The sequence below is a fragment of the Meleagris gallopavo genome, chromosome 20 (genome assembly GCF_000146605.3).
Source record: "Meleagris gallopavo isolate NT-WF06-2002-E0010 breed Aviagen turkey brand Nicholas breeding stock chromosome 20, Turkey_5.1, whole genome shotgun sequence".
In the NCBI taxonomy this organism is placed as follows: Eukaryota; Metazoa; Chordata; class Aves; order Galliformes; family Phasianidae; genus Meleagris; species Meleagris gallopavo.
The window spans coordinates 1,060,640-1,073,222 of record NC_015030.2 but is presented as its reverse complement, the minus strand read 5'-3'; the positions used below and the strand labels follow the sequence as shown (position 1 = coordinate 1,073,222).

The following is a 12,583-nucleotide window of genomic DNA, read 5'->3' as shown; positions in this document are numbered from 1 at the left end:
TTGTTTCACTGCTAATATATTCAGGCACCTGAGATGCAGATCTGATACACTGGCTTTGCTCCACCTGAAAGTTACTGCCTCTCAATAACCACTGTGCATGTTTATGGCATGTGCTCCACTCCCATACTCAGCTCCTGGTTTCCCACCCAGGACCAGCACAGCGCACTCTTCCTCCCCACACTCCCAACCCTTCCCTGAGCCCAGGGCTCTGCAGAAAGGAGCTTTGTGCACTCCTGGTAGAATGGGATAAGGCCAAGAGAAACCTTTCCAGATAACAACCTCTATATAGCAGTCTCCAGCCCCTCTAAGACTGCCTTGCAGGGCAGCTCACGCTCCCTTGATGCTCAGCTTCTCCCTGTGCCAGAGCCACTCACACATTACAGTTTGCATGCAGCTGTGTCTCCATCACCCAGCCCCAATTCAGGCACTTTAACCAACGCTCTTTAGCAGAGCAGTTCCCTCATGAGAGAGCTGCTTGGCTCTCAAAAGGGACGGGCTGATTCCTGGAGGCATGCTTGACCTTCCCTGCTGCCAAGTCAGGCAGTTTCAGTGCATCCCTAACAGTAGGCAGGTCAAATCTTGACCTAAACACAAAACCCTGCTAACACCTAAACCCTCTCTCTGTGCACACACACAAGTCAGCTTTTCCATGGAAAAAAACAGCACAGGTAAATTTGCTCTTCTCAGATCCCAGACTGCAGCCAAAACAAGGACAAGGGCTAGAATCAATACCCGTTTAAGAAAAATCTGTGAATTTCTGTAGTTCCTGTTTATACCAGCTCTCAATAACTTCTAATCTGCATTCCCTGATGTTCTGCTTCCATCAGTTTGTCTACTGAAGCAAGTTTGGTACCTCTGAGCATTTGTTTTTGGGAGAAAGGTGTCAGCTACAAAGCTGTCACCAAGCGCGCTGTCTCTGCTTGCTGCTAGCTTTTGTTAATAATCAAGCTGACAGAGACAGACCCTTGGGAGCTGTGTGCACTTGTGGTATAAAACGTCTCTAATTAACGTGCTCAGTGACATGGAGCTGACTGTGGGCACAGAGAATGCCACAGAAAGCTCTCCTCCATCCCGAATCCCTGCTTGGCTGGATACAGGCAGCGCTCTGGTGCTTGGGGTGGCAAGGATGGCTTTGACATCAGTCCTTGTTCAACCTCTGTCTCCCTGGTAATGGAATGCTGAGCTGGTACTGCTGCTTTTTTTTTTTTACCAAGAAGTGAGCATTTCCACAGCAGGACAACTCAATACATTGCTCTGAATTCTTCCTCCATCCGTCGGCACACCTGCAGGATGGGAACTGGAGTGAGGATGCTTGAACCAAGCGCTGCCTGCCTCAGAAACACTGACCACTGTGGCATCCCTGGATGTCTCTCGATCATCCTGGGGGATACCCCTTGCATACAACTTGGAGGAGAGTCACTGCTTTTGATACTGTCACTGTCTTTGGCTCATCGTCATCCCTGCAAACACTGGGCAGCACTGGCCAAGCACCTTTCCAAGATGCCCACCCATCTCTGCAGGACGGCTGCTGCCTCCTCGTGGAGAGCTGCCTAACAGAGACCCCGGGGGGGAAGGCAGTCCTGAGGTGGGTATGCCATCATCATCCCAAAACAGGAGAGTGGGCTGCACAGACCCGTGAAGTCCCATGTCCTGTGTTCCAGGGCCTACAGGATGTGGGTGCTGAGGAAGAGCCCAGGTATGCCTATGGCACAAGCAAACAGCACTGTGAGAGGCAAAAGGGCTTTTCTCTTATCTCTACAACCTGTTTTCCCATGTTTTCAAACACACTATCATATATGGATGTGCATTTCTGATTTTGCAGGTGCTCCCTGTGCTGGGCCTACAATAATTTCTACATGGCATTCATCATGGTCCATGTGATAAATATCTAAATTACTATTTATATTAAATACACAAGTAACTTTTGTAGCCCAGTGGGGAGAGCATGGGACTGTTAGTGCCGGGGTCGTGGGTTTGAGCCCCATGTTGGGTTCCAGGACTGCTGTGGTGGTTGCTCAGGACAGGAGGGGCAGCGTGGAAGCATGCAAGTCAGAACTTTTTATTTATGCTTACAGATAGAGACACTTTAAATTGCCTCGCACTTTGCCTCAGACAGTCACACTGCCACCAGACCCTGCAGAAGCTGTGAGCACTAAACTGGAGGGACGCACGAGAGGCTGCAGCAGCTTCAGTTTGAACAAATCTGCAGCTACCTCTCAGCTTAGAGAGCTCTGCTAATGCTGCTTGCAGGTATCTAGGGAAAAAAAAAAAGAAACCATATGCAAATCCAACATGAAACCATAAGTAACGAGGATGCAGACATGGCCCCTTTGTACAGCCCTTTCAATTCCAGGAGTAAAAGCCAAAACAGCACAGCCCCGCTGCCAAGCCACACAGGAGCAGAAAGGCTGGAGATGATCATCCAGTCCAACCATCACACAAAAGCTTAGCAGAGGATGGTTTCGATCCATCGACCTCTGGGTTATGGGCCCAGCACGCTTCCGCTGCGCCACTCTGCTCCACCTCTGGGGAGACATCATCGCTTTGGAAACCCATTCCTGGTGACTCATTTTATTTTCCTCTAAAGCAGAGCTATGGTTTGAGGCATGACTGAGCCATTCTGATCATGGAGATAACTCTGGTTCTCTGGCTGCACCTGGTGCACAGCCATTTCTGTGCCTGCAGAGCAGCAGGAGCTTGCTGCTCCGGGTGCTGCTCTCACTGCAGCCAGGAGACCAATGGCAAGAATGTGTTGCCAAGGCACATCTCAGTGCAGGGCTGCAAAAAAGGAACTCCTGGACCACTCTAATTGTAAAAATCTTCTCAAAGTAACAAATCCTTCCTTAAATCAATCCCTTTGGGACATCTCTGATTGCAGGAAGCCATCTCCTGGTTATTGATTTCCCCAGTGGCTTCGCCCTTTGAAGTGGTCCTGTCTGCAGGAACATATGGCCCCACCAAGAGTCGTTCCACCCAAAGGCTGCTTGGTTACAGAATAGACCCAGCAGAGACCCAGTGAGGCTTCAGCACCAGCCCTTTTTGTATGAAGCAGAAAGCCAAGCTGTGAGTGCACCTATGGGGCCTTGCAGTGTGCATCAGATACTGAGCACTGTGCTCAGCAAGGCCTGAGAAATGCCTTAGGCGAACAGAGGGCAGGAGGAATCCTGTCCCACACCTGGAGTCAGGTGGAAAAGACGAGGCCAGCCCCTAAACTCACACTGTTTTGTCCCTGCACCAGAGAGACATGAGTCCTCCCATCACAAGTTGCTTTCCAAAGTGATGGGCCACGTGGGGATTCAGAGGATGCCCATGATCACCACCAGTGTGAACACCAACCTGTGGGGCTGGCCTGGCAGCTGCGTGTGCAAAGCCGTCAGTTCCTGCTATGCAGCTGTGTGCTGGGGAAAAGGCTCCAAGCAGATGGACATCAAGTCTGCCTCGGTGGTGCTGTGGGTGGCACACAGCTCCCACTGGGCTGATTGTGTGCTCGCATAATAACACCCAGAGCAAACACTCTCACTAAAACAAAACATTACAGATTCTGCAACAGTTACGAAGCCCAGACTTCTGGGACCCGATAGGGACAGCAGAACAATTTCCCCTTCCTTATGGGTCAGGAAGATGAGCAGTGGCATCAGCTAGTGGAGAAAAGCTGCATACAAGGAACCCACCTCCAGGTCCTCCCGCCCCTCTATGGCCATGGCTGAAGGTCAGCTGGAGCAGCCTCTTGACCAAGTATGCACAACCCAGGAAGGAAGTGAAGCGGGATCAACACAACACCCCAAAACCTGGGCCAGAGGATGGCAATGACAGACCCTACTGCAGAGATCCAGCTTCCCATGGGAGTCCCAGCCCTACCTTGTTGAGGGTGTTCAGAGCAGCCTGGGCAGCTGCCAAGGCAGGCTCAGCTTTGGCCAGGTCCTCCTCACAGTCCTTCTGTTTCTGCTGGACCTCCTGGGTGATGAGTGCCACTTTCTGCTCCTCTTCATCTGCAGCTGCCTTCTCCCTGCTCACTTTCTCCGTCTCCACACCCACCACCTGAATCAGCTTATCGGCATCCTCATTCTTCTGCTTCAGTTCTGCTTCCTGGGCTGCCAGCTTGGCCTTCAGGTCATCCACCTGGGGGAAAGAAGTACATGTGGGTGCACAGCTGCTCAGCACCCTGCTTCCCCTACCCTGCCTGACAGCACAAGCCCCACTTGAGTGGGACCCAGCGATAGCTAACAGTATGGAAGGGCCATGCATAAAACAAGCAATGCTCTGGGAACACAGAAAAGCACTACTTCTGTTTGTCAGCAGGACGCTGCAGTTCTGCTTCACTCCTGGTTTCTCAAGTAAGGGATGGAGAGCCCATGTGCACGGTGTACAAAGCACAGCAGGCCGCTAGCAGGAACCCTGTAGGGAAGGAATCAGAACCAGAAGGATTTACTGCTAAGGATGTTGTCCCAGCCCAGCCCTCATATTGGGCATACCCCTCTTCTTGGGATTATTTTTTCACAACACAGAAGCTTCACCAGATCACTGCAGCTGCTCTCATTATAAAGCCAAATTCACACAGCTTTCACCCACCTATCAATGCAACAGCCATTGTTAAATTGTATTCTGGTGGATGAAAACCTTGATATGAGCCAACAGAGTGTGCTTGCAAATCAGAAGGCCAGCAGTACCCTGGGCTGCATCAGCAGAGGGCTGGCAGTGGGCAGGGAGGGGACTGTCCCCCTCTGCTCTCATGAGGCCCCATCTGGAGCACTGTGTCCAGACCTGGGGCCTCCAGTACAAGAAAGATGAGGAGCTGTTGGAGGGCATCCAGAGAAGGGTCACAAAGGATGCTCAGAGGACTGGAGCACTTCTCTCATTAAGAAAGGCTGAGGGAGCTGAGGATGTTCAGCCTGGAGAAAGCTCTGGGAAGACCTCACTGCAGCCTTTCAGTACCTCTAGGAGCCTACAGGAAAACTGGGGAAGGACTCTGTCAGCGAGTATGCTAATAAGACAAGGGGTAACAGCTTTAAACTAAAAAAGAAAAGATTTAAGTTCAATGTTAGGAGGAAATTCTCTACCTAGAACTGGTGAGACCCTGGCACTGCTTCCCAGAGAAGTGTGGGTGCTCTGAGGACCACACACCAACAGCAGCTGAGCCCTGCAGGGCAGGAGCCCTCCAAGCAATGGCTGCAGCACCTGCACAACCAGGAGCTCGCGCCGGCTCTCACTCGAGGACAGGAGATTTCTTTCTAAAAGCCGCTTTGATGACTTTACACAGCCTCTGTGCGGATGCGGAGTCGTTTGCTGTCCTGCTGTTGAGCTCATAAAGGATTGTTAATAGCTCCTGGGGTACAGCATTGCCATGTAAAAACTCTCACCATGAGGGAAGTGAGATGCTTGTTTTTGTTCACAATTCTGCTTTTATGCACAAAGAGAGAGAGCCCCATTTGGAACACACACAAACTGAAGCTATTGACGTTTGTCATCAGCTTCAAGTGGAGAACGGTTTCTTAGGAATCTCACTGCACTCCTGCACTGCACACTTCATTTTCCACCTCCTGCTGCCCTGGGCTACAGCACTGCTTTAACCTGCACAAAGATGCGCCTGTAAATCCCAGCAGCTCCAGACACACGGGAGCATGTAATCCCCTCAGTCAGCAACCAGAGAGCAACCTCTCATGCAGCTCTGAGTCTTTTGAGATTGCAGGAAATTGAAGTGGGAGGCTTTGCTGATTGCAGATCTGGCTTGTGACCTGCCCCAAATCAGTGCTCACGTGCTGGACGCACACACAGCTGGGGGCTCTGTGGCTTTACATGACTACAACAAGGCAAACAAGGGATTATAACCCACTAGCTCTCCACGGCTCTACAAAAGGAACAGATGTATACTCAGCCCTCAGCACTGACTGTGAAAACAGACAATGCCCTGACACAACCTGCTTTCAGCCAAGAACGTATTGTCAGGATTAAAGAAAAAGAAAATAATCAGGAAAATCAGTTAGAGCTGTTCTTGAAAGAATTCTTAATATCTCAATTCAGAGAAATGTGTGCTACCAAGCCACCTGTCCAACTGGTTTGGGTTATGTGTTAAGCCCCCAGCAGAAACAGTGCAGGTTGGGGCTGCAGCGCGGATCTTGGCACTCTGCTGGACCCTCTGCCAGCAGAACTCAGCATGCTGGGGGGACACTGGCGACTGGCAGCCTTCCTTACCTCCAGCAGAGCTTGGGGGCACACTAGAAAACCATCACATTTTCTCAGCGAGGATAAAGCTCAATTGCAGTTGAGCAAGGGCAATTTAAGAGCGTTTGTCCAGCAGATAGAAAGAGCCAGCAGCAATGCCTACATAACCAAACTCACTGTCTTTAGTGATTTCCTGGGGGTGGTGTTAGGAATGCAAACTGATGACCTTACTCCTCCAGTTTCACCCCTTCAGCACAGCAAACAGTTTCTCTTAATCCCACACTTGGATCCAGAGCAATAACAGTCTGTCACATCCATTTCTCCTTCCAGCACATCACAGGGATCACAGAATGTTTTGAGTTGGAAGGGACCCTTAAAGGTCATCAAAAATTCCTGAGGAGACCCCGGTCTACTGGGAGACCTCACACCACTGCCCTTGGGAAGGCACAGGGACAGCAGAACCCATAGACATGATCCCATCAATGGCAAGCAGAGCCATCCCCAACAGAGTGCTGCTAGAAATAAAAGCATGAAAGGCTCTCCTCCGTCTATAGATCTTACGGTAACAGAAGGCCCCACACTTCCCTCTTTCACACCAAGAAGGACCTTCCATCCTAAAAGTTCGTGCATAAAGCTAGGCTTTCCTTTTTTGCTATTGCATTTCCAAACCTAGAGCCTGACCGTTACTAAAATCTGTTATCCAGGGGTGTGCAGAAAGCCTTCCCAGCACAGCTGCCATCCGCCCTCCCACAGCCCAGGACTTCTCCAGCAGTCACAATCTCCCTTCTTGACTAGTTACCCCATATTCCCAGTCCACATCTGCCCCCAAAAATACCTAAGTATTGTTAACCATTCAGATTGGCAGGGCCAACTGCAATCCTCCAAGCTTCTTTCTTAGTTGCATTTCCCTGGTCATTCCTGGGTGAGCTCCAGAGTGCCCCTGCTTGGGGCTACAAACAACAACCCAGAATGCAACGACATGATGCACAAAACAGCACAATGCAAGCAGAGACGAGCACAGAAAATATCATCGACTCCCTCAGTACCAGTTCCTTGGAACGGGTGTTTTAGATGGAAAGGATGAAGGCTGATGGAGATAAACCTCTTGTTTGTCTCCATACAATAAGAGCCACTCTGGAGACTGAAGCCAGGAACCCCTATTCATCTCGTCTCCGTACAAAGGAAACAATGGACACTCAATGGGATGGGAAGGCTGAAAATCAGAAATCCACAGCCTAAATACAGAGCCCAGGAAGCACTAAAAGGCTTGGGGCAATGTGGACAAAGGCACATACATCGGGACTACAGAGAGCTGCTTAAAATAGAGAAGCAGCTTCACAAGTAAGGCAGGAAGAGACTGCCTCATGTCTTGAGTAAGAGCACAGTTCTGGGCATTCACCCCTCTTGAAAGGCACGAGCTCTCCCAACTACTGGTGCAGCAACACGAGATGTGCTTTATAGGCAATAATCCAGAAGATTCATTGCCACCCCCAGGGAAGATAAGACAAACACCACTGTCCTTTCCAGTGTCTGCCAGCACTGGTGAAAGCAGAAGATTCCCTCTAAGTACCATGTGGCTGGTAAGAAGAAACAGCAAGAATTACACGAGGGTAACAGTACAAAGCAAGACAAAAGTGGCACAGAAAACCACAGCAGACAACGATCCCAAATCAAAGAGAGAACACTATTAACCTCATTCCCATAAGCATCATTAATGTAATGACCATATCAAGGTGTGAGCAGGCAGATCCAGCATGTGATTTAGAACATTGATTGCCACCACTGGACACAAAAGGTCAATATTCAGTCTCAAACTGCGGTAAGAAATGTGAAAAACATGCGAGCAGCTTCCTGAGTCCAGGACAGTTGCTGATAAGCAATTAGTAATGTGACGTGGACAGGGAAAGAATAAAGCAAATTAGAGATTCAAGGGTAATGTACTGTGACTCCAACAGGGAAGAAGTACTTGCCTACCTCCCAGACAGAAGAAGAATTATTAAAGAAAACCTGGAGGGCAGACTCCCAGGAGACTCATTTTATCTGATTGTCCCTGCCTTGCTTCAAGAACACAAAATACATCACAAAGGTCAGTAATTAATTGATAGAGCAAGCCAGACTTGAATCTAGAATCCAGATATGTAATATTAACCAAAGTCATCCTCAAAATTACTCAGCAATGGGCTCTGAGCAGAGCGTTGACCTCTTCATTGCAAACACCACTGAAAAACAAATGACTCATCTCACAAATCTTCCCAACTCCATTATGTCCTAATAACTGGAAGCCAGCTTCTGATTTTCTGAGTACAGAGAATGACAACCACCATCTACATGGCAGCCAAACAAAAAACATTTCTTCCACAGAAGAAAAGTTGGTGACCAAATGCCAAAAGAAAAGAAATGGAGACTAAAAGGAAGGGGAGAGGTTATCCTGAAACTGGACCGGCTAAGTCAAAAAAGTGTAATAATTACCTGCAAAAGTGCTGGGGGGACACTGAGCAGGGTCTAGAAATACACAGAATTGCTCACCAGCTCCTCACCTGTGCCCACGTACCAGGAGAACAGAGCAGGGACAGAGGGAGCACAAGTCCTCAGTCCTATGGCACAGCCAGTTCATACCCAGGTATCACAATGTTCCTTCCTTGCCTTGGACATCCAAAACCACAGCATGCTGCTTCCAAGCACCACCAAGCTACAGACAGCACCTGAGCACCAAGCCCAGCCATTTCCATGAGTGAATGTTAAACTTCAGACTTTCAAATCCATATTCAAGATTGAACTTCCCGGTATGATTTCCAGTAACACCAAATATCTGCACTCTGGTTCCAAATCAACAGCAGTTTTGACTGTTACGCACATCTGATAATTTAGGTGTTTAATTTTAGGCCCCCAGTGCTAATTTTAGATACTAATTTGACATATCTTGTCCTGACTGTTCTGCATCTTAATCAGTTTCACAAACAGGTACTTCTCACCCCAGCCTTACTCCAAGCAGACGTGAGTTTTGTTTTCCTTCACTCTTTTTGCAACACCAAAACCTACAAGACAGGAGGCCTAGCAGTGCTTGGCTTCTCATGCCATCCTCAGTCCTCCCACACTGCCTAGCTCCCATGTCAGTAAGCCTTTCCCAACACAACACCTGCATGGAGACAAGCCTGAAGCACACAGGAAAGGTCCCCACATTTGACCACTACTGGGACTTGTTCCTCTATCTTAGTTGCTTTTGACAGAGAACAGATGTAAATCATCTTGTCCACTGCTGTGGCATCAGCAAAACCAGCAGCACCCCATGTGTCATGGGAGTTACTTGCCACCACAAGTAAGGCAGGTGTAAGGCCTGCTTTGCAGTGAGGGCAAATGCTTTCAGCTCCAACTGGCTTCACAAGATGCAATGAGTGGTCTCCTCTAACAGCTGGTAAACCTCAGCTACTTTCTAAAGAGGTGCTGAAACCTGCAAAGGGTACAAGAAACATGTTTGCTCCATCCCCCTGTCTTCAAAGACCTGTCCTGCGCTATGCAGAAAGCAACTGCTTAAGTGAGATGTAGACTACTGGAGTCGAGAGGCACTAATAAAACCCATGTATCACCCTCCCACCAAGCACGTAACTTGTTGAGCATGACAGACATGATTTATGCCACCAGAGCACACAGGAAAGTGGTTGAGCATGCTAGACCTTCACTCACAGCAACCTCCACGCTCCTCTGGAGCAGCTTCAGGAGACCCCATTTGCTTTGGTAGGAGCTAGTAAGTGAACATTTATAAGAGTTAATAGAATATGAAATGGAGAGAAAAACAGGCAGTTGGAGTCAGTGAAGAGAGGTTGTGAAATACTCAGAACAACATCCAGTCATTGCCACAGATGCATGCCAGTCATGCTTCTAGTGGGGGATTTCAGGACAGCTCATCTACATTTCAGACATGCACTTGTATTCCTAACAGACAGATAGCATAACACAAGGATAAATGAACACTGGCTTCATTTTTAAAGGATTCTTTGTTTAATTTAAAAGATGGGAATCTTGCTGAAGTTAATATAGGTTTCCTGGATGAAATTCCAAAACCAACTGATCTTCCTGCATTTTCTAAGTTATTTTGTCACTGCAGCTGGAATATAACCATGTAAAGAAGATGTACACACCCAGCTGGTTCCCTATCTTGTTTTAATTTCTGTGAGCTTTTATTTGGGATTAGCACCACCCAAGTAGCACAGACCACACGCACATTTCTTCCTTCCTCCCCTCCAGTACAGAACAGAACTTATGCCCCAGGAATCCAGTTCAAGTCAGTCAGGATTTAGCACAGATTTTCCACCCTGCACAGCTTCAGCCTATAAGCCCTTCCCTGAGCCAAACAACCACTGTATGACCCCAGGCTTTCCTCACCTGGGCAGATGTACTGTTGAGCTTCTCCAGGCCGTTCTCCAGCCGCTCCATTTTTGCTGTTAAATCCTTTCTCTTTTTCATTAGCAAATTCTGATAGAGTTTGATCTGCTCGAGGAATGATTTGGGAGTGGTGTAGTTGTACCGCCGCTCGTTGCTCAGGTACAGCTGGGATACCTCATTGACACTTGTGTGGACGTAGGCCATGAATTTGCTTACTGACTCTTTCACTGAAGCCTGGAAGTGAGATGAGAAGGGAAAGAGAAAATATCTCAAACACAACAACAATATATCGTGCAGACCTGTGCCATATATAAAGGAATTTATTAACTTTTTATTCTGCTGCAGCAAAATCCAGGACGGAACATCCGAGTTGATCCCTTTTCATTCTGTTATCTCTAAAATAACTTCATCTGCTCATGCACTTTATACCTCTTTTTATTTCTTTTTTATCTCATACTTTATCTTATTCCAAGCAATTTTTCTAGCATTCAACTCCATCAAAATTACAGCCTTTTAAGTAGAAATTTGAGCTTTTCTTCTGTACAAATGGGAATGTGTGCACACATAAAAAGAAATATTGTAGACTTTATCCTTCCCAAACCCTGTCCTGAAAAACTAAACAAACAGAACCGCCACTCCCTTAGTCCAGCAGCAGATCTGGACTGACATCTTTTTGCCCTGAGAATTACAGACAGATAAGCGTGTGAGAGAAAGATGTTTGTCATATCATATTATAGAATCACAGAATGGCCTGGGTTGGAAAGGAGCACAATGCTCACCCTGTTCCAACCCCCTGCTATGTGCAGGTCACCAACCAGCAGCCCAGGCTGCCCAGAGCCACATCCAGCCTGGCCTTGAATGCCTGCAGGGATGGGGCATCCACAGCCTCCTTGGGCAACCTGTTCCAGTGCCTCACCACCTCTGGGTGAAAAACTTCCTCCTCATATCCAACCTAAACCTCCGTCTCAGTTTAAAACCATTCCCCCTCGTCCCATCACTACTCACCCTCGTAAACAGTTTCCCCTCCTGAAGAAGTGCTGAGTTATTTTCTGCACTGATTTGTAAGCAGCCTTTCTGGTCAGCAAGGCCAGAAATCATTTCACTGACTATACCTAAAACTTATGACCCTGGCCCTGCTTCTGGGGGGCCCACGCTGCCCTGTGAGGGCTGGACAAGGTGCTCACCTCCACGCTGTCTGTCTCTCGCAGGAAGCGGAGGCTGACGGACTCGAGGGCTTCCTGCGGCCACTCCTGGAACCAGTCGATGACCGTGCAGCTCACGATGGCGGGGAACCTCCTGCTGCGGACCCGCAGCTTGTTGCCAACAGGCGAAAAACACAACGCAACCTGAGGGGCCCCAAGGAGAGACAGGTCGAGAGGCAGGGCCACAAGCTGAAGCTCAGCTCAGCCCCAAGGACCCAGGAGCCGAGGCCCAGCTCAGGCGTGCAGCCCAACTTGGGCTCCTCCAGTTATTCCCAAAAGCAAATCTCATGCCAACACCTCAGGTTTCAGTAACCTCAACCCCTGAGCTTTTGCACTTGATTTCAATGAAAAGGCATAATCTGGCAGTAAACGTGTTTTCTACTCTGCAATTAAAACAAGCAGTGGCATTAAGCATTGCTCTGGTCAAAGGCAGCAACCTGGCACAATGTCACAGCCACAGCCAGTTTAATATAATCACTCTTTGCTGCCATCACGAAGCCTGGCAGAGAACAGGCATCCAGATCCAAGCAGGCATCCAGATCCAAGCAGTCCAACAAGGAACTGAAGTGAATGGATCTGAATTCTCTTGGCAGGACCACGGCTTTGAGGCAGGCCTGCCTGAATTGTTTCCCCCAAAGCCAGCTCTGAAAAGGGCTGATGTGGCTCAAACTCAAAGTCTGCTTTCAGCAGATTTACTTTTTTTCTTTTTCTTTTTCTTTTTTTTTAAGACAGGCAAAACTCAAACCAAAGTGGAGTGAAAACAAAAGCAGTTGGGGAACTTGTTTTCCCTGCTTATTGCATTTTCAGACAGAAGATTGATTGTTTTCCAAGCTCTTTTTTTT

The 12,583-nt window shown here is 48.4% G+C and overlaps 1 protein-coding gene and 1 non-coding gene across 4 annotated transcripts in view; both read right to left on the bottom strand.

Annotated features, from left to right (window-relative positions):
* Positions 1–12,583, bottom strand: part of DNAH9 (dynein axonemal heavy chain 9) — a 175,424-nt gene that overhangs the window by 82,114 nt on the left and 80,727 nt on the right. For all 3 annotated transcript variants that reach the window (XM_031556283.1, XM_019621575.1, XM_019621578.1), the window contains 3 exons: positions 11,724–11,885; positions 10,540–10,773; positions 3,859–4,119 (listed from right to left, as the gene is read on the bottom strand). In XM_031556283.1, coding sequence (XP_031412143.1) covers positions 3,859–4,119; positions 10,540–10,773; positions 11,724–11,885 — 657 coding nt within the window. The remainder of the gene's footprint in view (positions 1–3,858; positions 4,120–10,539; positions 10,774–11,723; positions 11,886–12,583) is intronic.
* On the bottom strand, positions 2,448–2,519 carry TRNAM-CAU. The gene has a single exon. It is a non-coding gene; the product is annotated as a tRNA-Met (tRNA).